The 17,818-nt window shown below is 39.0% G+C and overlaps 1 protein-coding gene across 1 annotated transcript; it reads left to right on the top strand.

Moving 5' to 3' along the window:
• The first annotated feature begins 353 nt into the window (after nt 1–353).
• Nucleotides 354–16,092, top strand: LOC127028691 (betaine--homocysteine S-methyltransferase 1-like). Its single transcript, XM_050914392.1, has 8 exons — nt 354–388; nt 4,415–4,551; nt 7,738–7,856; nt 9,879–10,070; nt 10,663–10,810; nt 11,715–11,897; nt 15,405–15,633; nt 15,918–16,092. The coding sequence occupies exons 1-8, from the start codon at nt 354–356 to the stop codon at nt 16,090–16,092; spliced, it is 1,218 nt and encodes a 405-aa protein (XP_050770349.1).
• The last annotated feature ends 1,726 nt before the right edge of the window (nt 16,093–17,818 follow it).

Genomic DNA, 17,818 nt, shown 5'->3' with positions numbered 1-17,818 from the left:
GCCCTGCCCCGCCCTCGCCGAGCCCAGCCCTCACGGAGAGCGCCGGCCCGCCCCTTGGCTGAGGGGGCAGCCCGGGGGAGCTACCCATCCCCTCCCGATCCCCATCTCCAGCGTTCGTCCCCGAGCCAGGGGGCGGGGGCGGCGGCGGGAGGCGCGGGGCAGCCCCAGGCCGTGCCAGGGTGTCCTGCGGGGTCAGGGGCCGAGCCGGCCGGGGGTGTCGCCCGCAGCGCTGCCCACCGCGGCCCGCCTCCTCCCCGAGTTATAAAAGTGCGAGCTGAGCACTCGAGGTATCTTCTGCTTCGTGCCGAGTCGTCTGAGTAGTCTCGGGCAGCCAGCGTCCCTTGGCGAGGAAAATGCTGCCGATCGGGAAGACCACGAAACAGGGCACCCCCACCTCTCTTCCCCGCTCAGCCCCGGTCCCCTGCTTCCGGCGGGCCCGTTCCGCTCCGCTGTCCGGTGTGGGGGTAGCGGCGGGCGCTGGGAGAGGTGCCCCCGCCGCGGTGCGGGCGCTGCCCCAGCGGGACCACGCGGTAGGGGAGAGGCAGCCCCGCGCCGGTGCTGCGGGGAGCGGCAGGGGCTTCCCAGCGGCACAGGGCAGAGCTCGGCTCTGAGCCGGGCTGGGGCCCCGCTGCGCCCGGCCGCCTCTCCCGCCCTCTCGGGGTCCTGCCCGGAGGCTTTCCTGGGGAGCTGCTGCAAAACTGACACAACCCGCAAACCGCACTTGTTAACCTCCAATTAAGGTATCCGGTATTTCTGCGGGTAAGGGCATATTGTGAAGAGCTAAAGTAAAGACATAATAATAACTATACCTATTCAGCATCAAGCCATTAAAAACTTTTGGACACCATTATGAGATAGACAGATAGATTGAACTTAATGCTGTAACAGCTCATAGAATCTTGATTTCTCTCAACACATAGATTGGAGCCACCAAAGTTCAAAACCATTTTGCTTAATATTATTTGATATGCAAACTAAGCAGTGCTTGCAACACATTAAAATTGTAAATATTGTAAGCATAAACCTTCATTGGATGGGATTTCTGTCTCCAGTGTCCTGCCAACTCTATTTAAAAGCCCCAAATTGCTCTTCCCTTGATTTATATGACTGAATACCAACAGTGTTTGTAATATGAGTACAGTCTCCAATATATGCATGCCCTTTGCACTCTCATTTAGCTAAAGAAATAAGCCAGTATAAAAAGTTATTCAGGCATCAGCCATTCTGTCCATTAAGATAAACATTTGAGCAATGTCTAAATCAAACTTTCTGACATATACCAGTACTGCTACCCTGCACTGCTGCTTGGGAGGGTCAGTGGAATCACGTATTCCACCTTCTGTTTGGAAGGACAGTATTATTAATAGGACACTTCTTACTTGGTACTGTTTTTATTTGTTTTTATACATTTTTATTTGGTTTTATATGTTTTTATCTAGCATTTAAGTCTAGAGTAAGAGAACAGAAGGATATGGGAAGAAGTCTATGAACTCTAGGCCTTTCAGGTAGATCAGTTGTAAAGGAAGGAGGTGGGGAGGTATTTGTTCTGCTTCTTATTTTTTGGCACATACTCGTGCCACCTAACTTCAGACACCTAGCAGAAGGCAATTGCCCTAGGTTCTCCTACAGGCAATGGACAGAGATAAGCCTTTCTTGAGGGCTCACTTAAGATCTGAATAGTTATTTTGAGATGCTTTTTTCTCTCCACCGATGGAAAGATAGGATATAGGTAGACCAAGCAGACTTTTCACTTATATGGTTCAGTTACATTCCTAAAGTTGGTTGGGGGAATATCTTCATACAGTCATTTGCACTCCTTCCATGGATAGATGTATGGACTGTGGTGCAACTTCATTCATGGTAGCAAAAGTGAAGCAGTGAAAAGATGGCTCAAAAAAGCCTTGGTTAGCTTTTTACAGATACTATTTCTTGTTATTTAATACCAGATCTGTGTACTACTGGATCACCTGACAGTACAATTTTGATCTGGATTGGGCACGAGCACACAGTTGTAGTTCTCCAGGGCAGAACAAAACAATGTTGATGCTGAACTTATGCTAGCTATATACTGGTTGAACCAATGGTATTTTATCCAGTATAGATAAAGTTAAAATGGTGTGAAGAGATGATATCAGACCTGTAATAAAGTCTGCAAAAAAGTTATTTCCATTTTGAGCCAATCTGAACTGACAAAGTAAGTTTAAGTACTTTGTGCTTTATAGTTATGTCACCTGCTATTAGATGCCCTGATGCTAGGTTTAATATATCACAATATATTATATATTAAGATACCACAATCTATTCAATCATGGCTTATATTGCTTCTGTGTGTCAAAAGTGAATATTATTTTAAAGTGCAGTTTAAAAAAGCTAGAACTGTGAAGGAAAACTGCTGTTAAATCCTAGAAGTGACTTTAAAAAGAAAAAAAAATCTTTTGATTGTAGTGCATTTAAATACAATATCTATATATTATGTCAACATGTATGTATTGTAATGTAATCTTCAGTTAACAAGCAACAACTGAGGTTGCTTGTACATTCAAGATTTTTTTTCCCTCTGCACTCCTGTTCTCTGCATATTAAACTTCTGAAGCAGGCTCTGTCTGTAAAAGATTCCTTGGCAGGCAGAGGAAGCAGGGACTCAACCAGTGATCCCTTGGGTGCCTTTCTCTGGCCCCATTTGAGGTATTCTGTTACAACTGCAAATTAGTTAATTGCAAGCACAATCTTTACAAAGCCTCCTGACATTTACACTTACAACAGAATTGCCCTAATAGACAGGCATGACTTGTAGACTCATTGAAAATTACTGAGTTTTGGAGATTGAGTATTATTGAGTTTTGCCCTGGTCCTGCTGAAATAAAGATAAAAGCTTGCATTCTTTCTTAAAGTTGTAAAGTTAATCAGGTCAATATTTTGGCAAGTCCACAATGTGCAATGGAATGTGATGCAGACATCTACAAGCCAACACTTGGCCAAGCTCATATATCTGCACAGCAGCACTGTGCAGAGAAGCCCCATCACCTTGCTGCCATGTCAGTGCCTGAGCCAAAAATGCCAACCCTCTCAGCCAGGCTTTGTAGCCTCCAAGTAGCTTTACACTGCTATGCTTGGTACTGGAACTGGCATAGTTGGCACAGTTGTGCCTTGTTGGAAAGGCATACTCTCATCCTGCCTAAAGGGCGGTGCTGAGATGTCATAAGTGTTTGTCTTTCCTGGATGTATGGTGTGAGATAATTGAATTAATGAAGGAGAAATTATCAAGAAAGATAATCTACTAAAGGTTGGAGGCTAATTGTTAAAAAACCCTTCCTCAACCACACTCAACTCTGTGTCCACAAGGCTTTTTTTTCCTACTCCCTCAAATTTCATCTACTGAAACGCTAGTATGCCATCAGGAAAAGATAACTATGAACAGCAATTTCAGTCTTACCTTTGATTTTTTAATCTTTTTTTTCTGTACCCACTACCTTTGTTAATGTTATGGGTCTGCATTCATCCACTTTTTAAAGTCAAATAGAATTATGGTTGTAATCTACTGGCAGAATTTTGTACTATTTAGTATAATAGCAAGGTACTTTTTTGAAAATTTGAACAATCCAATGAAGCAATGAAAGGAATACAAAGAATAATATATATTAGGTACAATCAATATATTTTGTACTCATGTTTTTCATTTTACAAAAAAAAATAATTACCACTTTCCTTGTGTTAGCATGGAGTTCAAGGCAGAAGCAAGGTTAATCACAGGGTGCTGTAAGGTTTGTAATTTGGCATCTTAAAACATTTCTGGGCTGTGCAAAACAAGCAGGATTTTCTTTCATTTTGTAAGTCTAGGTAAGGAAACCCAGGCCAGTGAAAAGTCTGTCAGAAAATGGAGGCCAGCATTTTGAGATGTGTCTTATTTGCTAGGAAAATGTTTCATGCTTACTTTTTTGATGCTTGTTGTGCCATCTTGTGTCACAAGCTACTTATGCTGAGGCTCTGTCAAGATGGCATTTGTAGCTAAAGAGCAAATGAGCTAATAAAGAGGTCAGTGATACTAGTGTTTCATTTTAAAAAGTTTCACATATATTTTACAGGAGAATTTGAGACTGTTTTACTTTCATAGGAATGGAATTGGACCATTGACTTCTAGTTCTGGGGACTATATCTCTGGAACACAATAAACCGACTAATGAAAAGTCTTATGTAATATATATGCATATATTAAAGCCTTATGTTGTAAAACAGATCACCTACCATTCTTTAAAGAGAATTTCAAGAAGGAAATGGATTACTTTATATTATTATGGCAAAGATGTTTCTGGTAGCCCACAAATAATTATATCTGCTTTGCAAATACAGGAAATGGCAACAAAGGAAGCCCACAAAACTGAAGAACTGTAATTATTAACCTTTCTTCCTGCTTTCTTCAGGGTATTCTAGAGCGCTTAGATGCTGGAGAAATTGTGATTGGAGATGGAGGATTTGTCTTTGCTCTTGAAAAGAGGGGATATGTAAAAGCTGGGCCTTGGACTCCTGAAGCAACGGTAGAACACCCAGAAGCAGGTCAGTTTTACTGGGAAATGGTAATTCTATAGTGAAGGTAAACATGGTTGGATAAATAATAAATATATAGGAACTTGTAGTGGGTTGCTTGACGATGTCGAATTACACACTGTTAAGAATAGCCTAAGAATCTATAGACCAAATGCTCATCTTACCCTTTATTCTTGCTCTAACACTGGTCAAAAGCAGTTGGCTGGGGAAGAATGAGTAGTGCAAACATAGTGATACCTCTCCAGAATGCTCTCCCAGTCTTCAATAATTTGTAACCCAGGGACTTTTTGACCCAGATATGGTACCTTTATATTTAATAACATTCAGTGATTTCTCTCTCATGGACTTGTCCAGTCTGTCCTTGAGCTGATATAAAGTTTATCATTCACAACATCTTGTGACAAAGAATTCTGCAGTTAACTATCTGTTTTGTTGTGTTTTGATGATTATAAATGAATATAGTTTGTTTATTAATTCTTTCAGGAAAACAGCAGCTTTTAATAAACAATGTATTTAATGTATCTGGCTCCACTGTGAAGTGGGGAATGATAAACCTCATAAGAACCTAAGAATTGCAATAAAACTGCATCAGTTGCTGTGCCAAGGGTGTTACCCTTCTGCCTATCCCATTTAATGGAGTGACTCTCTACAGCAGAGGGGGACAAAATGAGCAATCATTCTATGCCTTACAGCATAAAGATTATAGTGTTTAGCATAAATAGTGCAAAAGCAGGTGCTATTATCTATTTATGTATGCTTCATTACAATAAAGCATTGATGGAGGGAAAAAAAAGAAAGAAAAAAAAAGTGAGTTGAAGGCCATTATCTCCATTACAAGAGAGGAGAAGTTTTGCCAGACTGACAAGTTTAGAAATGAGATCTAAATATTTCTTCTGAGCCAGATCAGGTATCTGAGCTACTGCTCTGTACTGAGCAATATGCATATGCACTTACTGCCCCCATCTCCTGTTAGCTTAAGTCTGTGTCTTTTGTGAAATGTCCAACTCATGGTGGATTGAAATGAAAACTCAGTGTTGTATGTCTGACTCCTAAAATGCATCAAATTGTTAACAATTGTTTAGCCTCATATGTGGCTGTTATTCCCATTTCTCAAATAGCGGAGGAAAACACAGCTTCAGTAACATGCTAGAAGTCACACAAGAAGTAAATTACAGAGTGGTTTGGGTTTTTGATAGTGTCATGCAGACTACTGTGGGCTTGATAATACTAACAGTGTATTCTAGCGGTAAAAATGATTTGTCTGGGATTGAATGAGATTCAGGCTGATACTTTACTTATAATGCTATTCTTTCCCTCCAAATGTAGACCCATTCAAGAGTCTGCTGTTCACATACCTGATAGTTTGGGATATTAAGTTCCTTATTCATATGTGTTAGATTATGTTTCATTTGCCTACCTATGTCACCATCCTTATTCACACAAATCCCAAGCATTCTTCTAGGAATGCAAGAACCATATTTAAAGAGCACTAACCATGGGGGTAAATAAATCTAGTTTATTATGGAAATGTCATAAAGCATTTGTGAAAATATTTGTAGATTCTTTTTTCCTTTTCCCATTTCCTAACTAGTGTTCATCAATGATTTTTCATGGGGGAGAATAGAAAACAAACTACAGAACACTAGAAACATACAGAGACAGTCCTTTTAGTTGGGGTCAGTAGCCTATTTTAATGCTGTAGGAAAAAGAATACTCCCTGCACTAGGAATGTTTTGACTGTGTAAAGGTTGTAAAACTGAAATTTGATCCTGATAGTTCAGGCAAATTCCAGGGACTTTTTGAACTGTAGCTCTGCTAGAATCTATGTTCCTGGATAGTTCTTTGACTGCTGTGTTAAATCACGGTGTGGTTACCCAAGGCTGTAATTAGAAATGAAATACTGTACTAGTAGAGAAAAGCAAGGGACACTACACTGTTCCTTCACTGAAAGCAGATGTGCTTGCGTGTATGCAGATTGACTCTAGCAATTCAAACTACTGTTTGAGCTTCTCTGGCATAGAAGGCTGTGTTTGTTGTAGCTGAAGGCAGTAATTTTACTCTCATGACACATTCACACGTTTCCCTAATGACATAGATTGTCTGTAGACAATGAGGTATGATAAACCAAGACTTCAGGAAAACTTTTCCAAACATCTGCCATAGAAACTGCAGTGTTCTCATGTCTCTATACAATATCTAGGGAATAAATTATTCCTGTATTTACTATAAGCTGTTGAGCCTTTTAACTCTGTTTTACATGATCAGTAGTGTTCTAGAAATTATTATAATTATTGTTTTGTGGGTATACATATAAAATAAATTGACAGCTCCTGTTCTGTTCCTACTGTGGCAATTGCAGTGTACTGCTTACAGCGATGAAGTCAGAACTACCTGCTTCCAAAGTCCTAATGTAGGAAACTTGTCCATTAAAAGTAATGCCAACCTTTCTTTCAAAAGAAGTGTTGGCTCTGTAATAAAATCATCATGTGCTGACTTATGAGAAGAATTAAGTCTGTATTGCAATTCACTTTTCTGGAGCAACCAATCATCTTTTAATTAAGTGTGTATTTAGCAAAATAGATCTTTGGTCTTGGCTGACTAGACTCAGCTAGAGTTTTGTAGGAGGAGAAAACTAGAAAGTACAAAATAGAGGAGGTAATGGAACACTGTATTCTTCCATATAAATATCATCTTGTCCCTTCATTTGTTGCCACGATATTTTCTTCTGTTTTCTTCTTCATAGTCTAGAAGCTAAGAAACCATAGCTTTTTCATTTGATCTTTTTGTCTGGTATTCCTTGTTATGCTTTCACGTTCTTTTGTCAGATGTCTGCTTTCCCTTCCTAAACCACTATGCAGTTCTATAAAGTGAAATTGGGAGGTCTGAAGGACTGCAGAAAGTAGAAGATAGGCTAGGTAGCATACAAAACTGAATCTACTGATGAACTAAATAGAAATCTTCAGTCATTAGCAGAGAATAACTGAGGAGAAAGTTTTCTACCTAATGTTCTAAGAGTGGGAAGAAAGGAATTCTACGCAGACTGGGGTACTGCTTCTACTCTCATAATGGCTCTTCTAGTAAACACAGTATCACTTCTTTTACAGTAACATTAATTCAATAAACATTTAGTTTTGGGATAACAATAGTAATAACTGTACCAAACATCTCTTCTTTGTCTCTTTTAATTCTTTGCAGTTTGTCAGCTTCACTGGGAATTCCTCAGAGCTGGATCCAATGTTCTGCAGACATTCACCTTTTATGCCAGTGAGGACAAACTAGAGAACAGGGGCAATTATGTAGCTGAGAAAATAAGCATGAGTAAAATACTATTTTGATGGAGATATGAAGTAAGTGGATTCATTTCAAAAGGTTTAGTAGAAAGAATTATCAAGTATTTTCACAGTTTGTCATAACAGTTTTGGTTATATTTGAGGACCAAAGAATGAGATGATGCAATTTCAGAATTTGGAATAGTAAAAAAGACAAGGTTAAAGGAGAAAAAATAACGAAATGGGGCAAGGATGAAGAGAGGAAAAAGGATGCCCACATCTTATTTTTCCCATCTGAGGAGATAGTTTACTGGAGTTTTGATAGGGATGAGTTTTGATGTTTGATGAGTTTTTATAGGGAGGACTAAATGCACAGAGAGCAAAATCAATTGAAAAAAAGAAATGCTTTAACATCCAGAGAAACAAATCAACTGCAAAAATGGTGAAGAATCCTAGAGAATAATGACTGGCTAATAAGAACTGAATGTTTTTTAGGACCATGTCTTCAATAAAGTAACAACTAAAAAATCCAAGGTATACACTGTGGTCAGTATTCCCCTTCTCACGTGTAAGAGTAATCTGGTACAGTAACAGAAGTACCATGTTGGTGTTTTCTTACCCCCTACACAGAGGAGTTGTAGGATGTTGGGTGCCTTCACTAGATGCAGGTCCCATCTCCACTGGGACTTCTGGCACAAACATTTCTAGATATTTCCTTTGAGACTAGAAGATTTGTCATTGGGTGTTTTCTCTGATCCTTTCCCCTTTGGTCCTATTGTCTATTTCAGCCTCTGGAAAATAGAGAAGATTCTCCAGGGAGCAGAGAGGAAAGAATATCTTTATTTCTGTGAAGATATCCCAAGTCAGAAACTAGAACAATCTGGACACTAGGGAAACACTTGAGGCTTAATTAAGAGGTTAAGACATTAAAATGTCGTATGACCAAATTTATCTGAAATGCTGTACCTTTACATTCAATAGATGCAACACTGAAATGTCTGAAGTGGTAGACCCAGAAACACAGTGCCTCTGGAACAAGCCACGCTGCAACTCTTGCTGCCATGAAAAATGATAAGAGGGGCTGGGACAGCAACTGGAAACTGGAATGCATTGCAGCAAAACTTTCAAGATTGATTTGCTGCCAGTTCTAGAAGCAGTTTCCTCCAGGCTCTAACTGGTTTATGGCTCCAGCTCCTGGTGTTCCCAAACATGTACCTGAGCACAAGTGCAAATGGAAGACACTCTGTCAGCAATAGCCTTAAAAATCAGCTGGGTCTTTTGAGGCAGCCATGGAAAACTTCAGCTGAGAGAAATCTATGTAGATTCTAAGTAGCCCATGGGCCACAAAGAAACCTGCTCTAATCAGTACTTGTTATCTATCCCAAATAATGATTCTTTTCCAAAAATCTTTTTTTCCCAGCTTAACCTCTTTCACAAGCTGTTCTAGTCATCCTGATTTAGGTATACAGGGAATGTGTCTTTCAGTCTACGTGATTAATTAATCATATATAGTGATAAGTTTCCTTTTACTATTCTTAAATTGGTAACTTTAACATCAGATAATTAATGATATCTTTTTAAAAATGCCTTAAATAACTCTATATCAATATTATATCTTAAATTTTGAAAATTAACAAAATACTAAAATACATTAAAAAATAGAATGAAAAATCAATTGAAATTACTACTTTTTTTTCCACCCACAAAATCTCAGAATAGAAGCATACACTTAAGTGTAACTAACTTATTTTCTAAGAGGCAAAAAAAATTCTGCTTCACACCAAATATTTGCTTTTTATAGACTATAGATGTATTAAAGGTAATATGTTTTTGTATTAGTATTTGATAATATGATAACTTATAGGTGGCAAGAAATTTGTTTCTTAATGTTTGTTATTTTTTTGAAAGATGCTGATCTTCCTAATCAATATCATAAAAAAATACATTTAAATTATAAATGAATATGAAGAAGTCATTATGGCTTTTGACTTTTTTGTCCTTTTTGTGCTCTGAAATTACATGCATATCTCTGACCAGGTAAAAATGATGTAATCTATATTCATACAGTGCCAGAAAGTGAATGAAGCTGCTTGTGACATTGCAAGAGAAGTGGCTAATGAAGGCAATGCTTTAGTGGCTGGAGGAGTCAGTCAAACGCCATCATACTTAAGCTGCAAGGATAAAGCAGAGGTTAAAGCAGCCTTTCGAAAGCAACTAGATGTCTTTATGAAGAAGAATGTGAACTTCCTAATTGCAGAGGTAAATCTGTAAAAGAGTATATGCCTTCAACTGGCACAGTGTATTAACTTTAAGATGTCTAGTCTACTTTAGGGAATACAAGTATATATTGCTTCCTCCTTTAAAATTTTCTGTTATACTTTTATTCCAGTAGAATCAGATATTTTTGTAAATGCACAGCAGTATCTGCAAGCATCCTAGAATAGGACCTTGAACCCTAAATTTCTATCTCAGTCAAGTCAAATTCTGTACCAGTACAAAGAGGATAGATTAATGTGATCTTGATTAGTTCCTGTTTCCTCCTGTACTCTGTAAGCAATCAACCTATGGTGACTTTTCTAGATGAAAATAGTTCTTCAGGGATAAATCCCTGATTAACCCCCTGTATGGGCATTCTTATTCTGAAACATGAGTATCTTTATTTTGGCTTTAATTTTACTTACTGACTTTTTAAAATCCTTTTTTAACTGTGTGGTCAGTGAACTCAATTGAATTCTGTTAGTGTAAATCAGAAAAGAATCAAGTCGTATTGCTGGTGAATTTGGGGTCTGGATTAATGTGTTTATGCTTCATCTCCAAGAAATGAAAGTAGTCCAGTTTTAATTTCTTTCAGTATTTTGAACATGTTGAAGAAGCTGTCTGGGCTGTTGAAGTCCTAAAAGAATCTGGGAAGCCAGTTGCAGCTACGATGTGCATTGGTCCAGAAGGAGACATGCATGGTGTGCCCTCTGGACAATGTGCTGTCCAACTGGTAAAGGCTGGTAAGAATCTGTTTTAATCTGCCCTTTAAAAGTATGGAACAAAGTCAAGTCCTTAATCATTGAGATAAATGGATGTGTATCTCAAGTAGATAGCTTCTCAATTATATCTGATAAAAGTTTTGAGCCTGTGGAAGAGTTTCTATATGTACTTTACTAGAGCAGTCTTGTAAAAAAAGTATGAAAATGCAGCTATAAAATCCTTATTAACCAGGATGGTATTGGGAGCAATAGCCACAGGCAGCTGATACTAAGTAGAACAAAATCCTAAAACTATTCAAATTTGATTACAGACCCAGCCCCAAATTCTGGGCTCAGAATTATGAAACATAAGTGGAATCCAAAGCTGCCTTTGATTCTCTGCTCATGTTTTTAGAAATGTGTGGAGCACAGTTCAAATCCAGGATGAGAGAATAAGAGGATGAAAAAATTAATCTTTTTGCCTATCAAAGGCTGTGTTTTCTGCGGGACAAAGGGAAGGGCAGAAGGAATTAATCAGGGGCATGATGGATCGTACAGGGGTTTTATTATATCTGTTCTGAACTACTCTTTTCCTTTGGAGTTAAGAGTTGAAATCCAAAGGCAGAACCTGTGTTAGGAACCTGTTAGCTATTTGCATATGTGGCTGTACATAATCAGTCTTCACTGATTGAGCACTGATGAGAAAAGCAACTGCATGAGGGTGGGAGATGTGATTCATCATCAGGAAGGTAAAGAAGAGTGCAACTGAAATGTAAATGGAATGATCAGCCTCAGGAGAGTTGAGGCTAGCTCTAACCCAACTACCTTGTGTTCATAGTGCTGGTGTACAGATGGACTGCTCTGCTTATGGAGTGCTGTGGCTAAGAACTTTCACCTCCCACTTCCTGGGGAGATGTGACGAAGTTATTTATTTTCCTCCTCCTAGGTGCTTCTATTGTTGGAGTCAACTGCCATTTTGACCCAGATACTTCCCTGGAAACTGTGAAACTGATGAAAGAGGACTTGCAGGCTGCTAAACTGAAAGCCCACCTGATGTCCCAACCACTTGCTTTCCATACACCTGATTGTGAGAAGCAGGGATTTATTGATCTTCCAGAATTTCCCTTTGGTAAGACAAGGGTATTTTTTTTTAAATTTATTTATTGTCTGTTCCTTTTTTTTCCCCAGCTTTTAGCAAAGCTGAAACTGCAAGGCATCCTCCTGTACAATAGGATCAGTCTCAATTATCCTGTCTGGCATTCTGCATAGAGGGATTGGGTTAAAGATCATCCACATAGTGAGAATATTTCAGTAGTATCACAGCATGTGACTGAAAGTGAAATTATGATGAAAACAGTTAAAGTGCCACAACCTAAACTCAATTAAAAAAATGTAGTTTTTCCTTGTGCTATAGAACCTTGTTCAGGACAGCTGTAAAATAGCCCAAAGAAATTAACAAGAGCAAATACACTAAAAAAACCCCAGACTTTAAATGCCTTTGGACTGGAGCTCCCCAGCATTCTCGATTGTGACATCTATCCCATGAGCCCTATAATGTTTACCTGCATAGGGATTTAATATATAACGCATATGCAGAGCTGGATCATTAGTATAGGTGCATGATTCTTGCACTCATAATGGTTCAGTCTTGCAAGTGTAACTGTCTAACATAAGTGAGATTAGAGAGAAACCAGAAGAGGGAATATGTTCTTTGATGTTGCTTACAAATGGATTAGCAGTTTGGAGATAGATTTATCACTCGTATGCTCAGGAGAAATTCTACAAAGACTGAAAGATTCAGCCACTTTATGTGTATATAAGGCTTGTGTATTTAGGGCTTATTTCCACCTGGGATGTAGAAGGTCACATCCTCTTAAGATAAGAGGACAAAATCAGCCTAAACATTTTAAAATTGATTAGAAAAATGCCTTCATTTTCAGATATCATACATTCTTCTTTTCAAGATCAGCCTATAAAATAAGGTATTAAAACAACTAAAATTTGAATTTTTAGCAAAAAAAAAGGAGATAGATGTGATTTTCAGGAAGATCTCTTTTTTTTAAAAATTCCTCTCTACGTAAATGAAGGAAAAAGAATAAAGCATGAGCCTGAGGCATTCATTAGATGATAATAACATGTCTGGGTTCTGAAAATATTCTGGGATGTTTAAAAGTGTCAGGAACTAATTTATCCTATTCATTCCTTCATATAACTCCTCTGATTGCAAGCAAAAATGATAGAACAGATGCAGTAAGTAATCAAGTGAATTGAAGGATTCACTCTTTGGTTTGTTGTGGTTCTTGGCTTGTATGTTATAAGCAAACTGTATGAGATGTCAGTTTTCAGAAATTTCATGAGTCAATTGGAGAAGCCTAGTTCTGTGAATGTTTTCAATACCCAGAAGGAGCAACTGATCACTTGATGACAGATAAGCAGTTTGGTAAATCATTGTTAAACTGACCCAGTTAACTTTGTTTTTTGTGGAAGGCAATATGCACAAAGAGGCATTTAGATATTCAAAGTGTACATAACCTCTGTACAGGCCAACAAGATCTCAGTTTCTAGAAAAGCATTGGCTATGTTGTATTGGCAAACTCCAGCATCTAGATACCAGCAGTATTTATTTATCTTTAGAACTTTTTCCAGTTTTCTGTGTTTTCCCTTCTGTGTTACTGCAATTGCTCTCAAATGTCACCAGTTAAGCAAGGACAATGTTTTAGACAGAAATGTCCTGGTCAGTCAAAGCATACCCAATTATCTCAAGAGTAGATGTATAGAGGGGCTAAATCTAGGAGCACATTACAATCTTCTCATCAGAAGCTGATGAAAATTTCAATCTCTTTTTACTGTAAATGTTAACATAAACTGTTAAGCTAGAAATATTTAATTCTGAATAAAGCCAAGAAAAATGCTGTAAATTGACAGGCATGGAAAATAGAATGTTAGTCATTTTTGGGGGGGGGGGGGGAAAACCCACAAAACATGATCTACGTGGCAACTTCTTTTCATAGCATACTGGTTGTTTTCAATCACCATGTTTCACCACGTGTGGCCAGTTCTTATGGCGGAGTCTATCCATGTTTCTTCAGAGAGGTTAGGTTGGTGCTGTCCTTATGCTCCTGAAGCACAAGGACTGATTGTGACAGGGTGGGTGATGGAGAAGACAGGGAAACACCCTATACTCTTCTCCTGGAGTTTAGTTGCTTATACGGGTATAAATTGAGTGCAAGATGCTGCATTCTTACTGTTGATCATTTTGTATCAATTTTGCATTAGCTTTTTAATGATATGAGAGACAAGGAAATCATGAATTGGTGCTTCTGATGCTTTCTCTCACATCTGCAGGACTGTACACAAACTTACTTTTATTTAAACAGCTTTCTAAGATAGCTTAATCTGGTTTTCCTTCTGATATTAGACCATCTACTTTTCCTTTGTCCAGTCTTTCTCTCTGAGACCAATAATTTTCTGTTTAAGAACATTTCTTTTTTTTTCCTTCTGTTTTTTATTTTCTGAACCTGTCTCTAACTACTCACTGGACTTTGAGCAGATCTGCTTTGCATCACCTTCTTGTGTATTAGGCATTTCTGGGACAGGAACGTAGGGAGAAGAATCCTACCTCTCTGCTGTGGTGCTGGAGCCTTACTACCTCACCATGGCTTCTTTGCCCAGCAGAGTGTTCAGTGCCCAGACATCATGCTGCACTCCCCTCATAACCAAGCTGGTTCATCTCCTGCAGATGTGCATAAAGAAGTGGGAGGATTTTTATTCCTTTATTCCTGTATTTTTATTCCTTCAAGTTTCATCTCCAGTCCCTGGTCTCTTCTTTCCAGTTCTGCAACTCTTGTGCCTCCTTCCCTTCAAGGTGTGCTTTTCCTTGTTCTCACTTTCTATTCCTTTCCTTCCACATGTCTTTCCTCTCAGCCCTGGTGTCCTTCCACTCTGCTCACCACAACCTGCAACAGGGAGAGGGGTTCAAAAGAAAGGTTGCATCTTAGCCATCCTAAGTCATCTACACAGAACTTTCCACAAGGAAGTGGTTTGAGGCAGCAAACTGCTTATGGATGGGGTTATAACTAAGTAAGGGATGGGCTAAGAAATAGCTACAGATCCCAGCTGTCAGTGAAACAGTTGGCTGCCATTAGCTGATCATGGAAAAAAGTGTAGTAAGCATTCCTGAGGAATAATAAGCAGGCTTATTCCTGTTGCAGGTAGGCTGATACCTTCTCCTTTCACAGATTAGAGTACTGTAATCAGATTTCCCAGATATTGATTGTTCATTAAGAACTCTTTGGAATTGTGGGCATAACATTGAAAGTACTCCAATACTCCAGCTAAGAACTCTGGCAGAATGGCAAGCATGTGACTTAGGGCTTGATCAGTCTCAGAAGATATTAGGTGCTGTTTTGCAAAGCCAAAGAAGCTTAAAACAAGCATAGCTCAGCAAAGCATAACAGAATCTAAAAGCTAGACTTCTGAAAGTTTGCATCATTAATTCTAGCTCAGACAGTTCAAACATCTACATCTACAACCAGTTTTGCAAACAGTGTGCAAGTGTCTCAACAACGTGATTTCTTACAAAAAAATGTGGTGAAATGGAGCATGGTGAAAATTTAAGATATGAATGTCTTTGCAGGTCTGGAGCCAAGAATTGTAACTAGATGGGATGTTCAAAAATATGCAAGAAAGGCCTATGACTTAGGAATTCGTTTCATTGGAGGCTGTTGTGGATTTGAGCCATATCACATCCGAGCAATAGCTGAGGAGCTGGCTCCTGAAAGAGGATTTTTGCCAGAAGCTTCTGAGAAACATGGTAGCTGGGGCAATAGCCTGAGCATGCATACCAAACTCTGGATTGGAGCAAGGTATGTATATCTGAATTGGAAAGCACACCAACATACTCCTTGCAAAGGCTTACATTGGTCCATGCAGCAGACTGGCTTAACCAATATGGAGGTCTAAATATAACAGTAAACATTCTGTGTTAATAATTTTGAAGAATTAAATCTGACCTGGGAGCAGTGAAAGGGGTGAAGGGGCAGCAGGAGAGCTCCAAAAATTCTCATCCCTCTTCAAAATGAAGATTTGGTCTGAATTAATGTGAAAGTAATTCATGAAAGTTTTGTAATATTTCCTTTTCTTTCTTTAGGGCAAGAAAAGAATACTGGGAGAATCGGAGGCCTGCTTCAGGGAGACCATATTGTCCTTCAGTCTCAAAGCCAGATGGCTGGGGAGTGACCAAAGGAACCAGGGAGCTGATGCAACAGAAAGAAGCAACAAGTGAACAACAGCTGAAAGAGCTCTTCCAGAAACAGAAGTTCTAATCCACTGCAGTTGTCTAAATGTTAGAATGATTTATCTACAGACCATCTCATGCTTCACGAGAAAATCTGTGAAGATAAGTACCCTGTTGATTTATCAGTTAACATGCAATGAAAGAGACAAAATGCAAAAAGAATGTGATTAGATTAAATATGTCAAACTGATAATAAAATCTTTCTCTGGATGAATAGTTTAGAGAATACACAGTCAGAAGGAGGTTTGGATTCTCATAATAATTGAGCTTCTGTTAGCTAGGTGCCATTAATTGGGTAGACACAGAAATACGTGGAAAGTAATAATTGGCTCAACTCACCTGTGAAAAGAGAAAAAGCCATCTATAAATATGGTATCAATGGACTTCCACTCCTGAGTCTGTAGGAATTTCCTCAGGATTTGCTGAAGGCTACTTCAGGGACACACAAGCTGCCAATGCTTCAGACACACAGTTATCTATAGCTACTTTCTTGACTTCAAGAGAATAAAAGTAAACTGGAAAATACATCTTATAAATGGAATCAAAAGATAAGGAAAATGAGAATGAGATCTTGCAGGAATTTCTTACATGCAGGAGAAAGGTTCAGAGAACTTTTAGGAAAGAAAAATGATAGGTAAATAACTCACTGTTTTTGTCTTAAGGTACCATGTACACAAGATTTACTCCTCTGGAGACTAAAAGGGTTAAGAGATTATTCTGAAATTTTAAAAATTCAAATAAATTAAAAGTAATGTGATAGAATAGTATCGTATCGTATTATCTTCACACCTGCGGCAGGTGCACCCGCCCTGATAAAGACCAAAACTTCTCAACTGCTGACAGGAAAGAGTTCTAGAAGTCGCGGTTTGGGGGTTGAGCCGCCCAGCCGCGTGGTGACTGTGATCACGTACACACCTCGGCTGAGGGATAGGAAAGGCAAGGCCCTCAGCCAATGAAACACCTCTGTTGAGAGAAGTTTCTAGACTGCTGACCATATATGACCACAGATCAGATTCGACTAGGGTATAAATGGAGTCCTGCTGGAGGGCAAATTGAGTTGGTCCTCCTTGGAGTAGTGGGTGTGCAGTTGGGGACTCTCCCCTTGGGTTGGGATGCTGCCCAAGGTAACTCCTTGAGGTTGAGAGCCTTCATCTTTTAGGTGAGTGATATGCGCATTTTGGGTTATCATTTCTAAAGTTTAAGAATTCTTAAAAGTTGGTTGTGTAATATTAATTTCCCCTTACATCATTGAACCTGTGGTTTACTAATGTTGTTGGATTTCTAAATGATTTTGATTAAAGAATAAATTTTGCTGAGTTTAACACCTGTTTAATTTGATTGTGTGAGCCTCTGACATTAAATTGGCATAGTTGGCAGGATGTCAATAGAGGAATCATTACAGAGACATAGCTGTGCCCCTTCTCCCCCAGATGCACAATGGGCAAAGGAGAAGTGGTCTGACCCCAGTGGCAGTCGTGGAAAGGCTAGAACAGAGCCATGGGAGTTTTTGGGATGGCAGAGGTAAAGGAACTATGTGTGCCATCCTAGGTGCCTGTTTAATTCAGGCGCAAGAGGATAACTTAAAGAAGCAATTAGAAATACATTGTTTAAAGGGAGAGCTGCAAAGAGAAAGAGAGTGGATGCATCTATTAGAACAAAAAATTGAAATTATGCTAGCACAAGCAAAAAAGCCCCCCAGTATTGCCCAAATCTGAAAGTTAATTGCGGGCACAGATCCCGAGGATTGGGATGGG

The sequence above is a fragment of the Gymnogyps californianus genome, unplaced genomic scaffold (genome assembly GCF_018139145.2).
Source record: "Gymnogyps californianus isolate 813 unplaced genomic scaffold, ASM1813914v2 HiC_scaffold_39, whole genome shotgun sequence".
In the NCBI taxonomy this organism is placed as follows: domain Eukaryota; kingdom Metazoa; phylum Chordata; class Aves; order Accipitriformes; family Cathartidae; genus Gymnogyps; species Gymnogyps californianus.
Note: the sequence above shows the minus strand (reverse complement) of the source record. Positions and strands in the feature narration are given on the sequence as shown.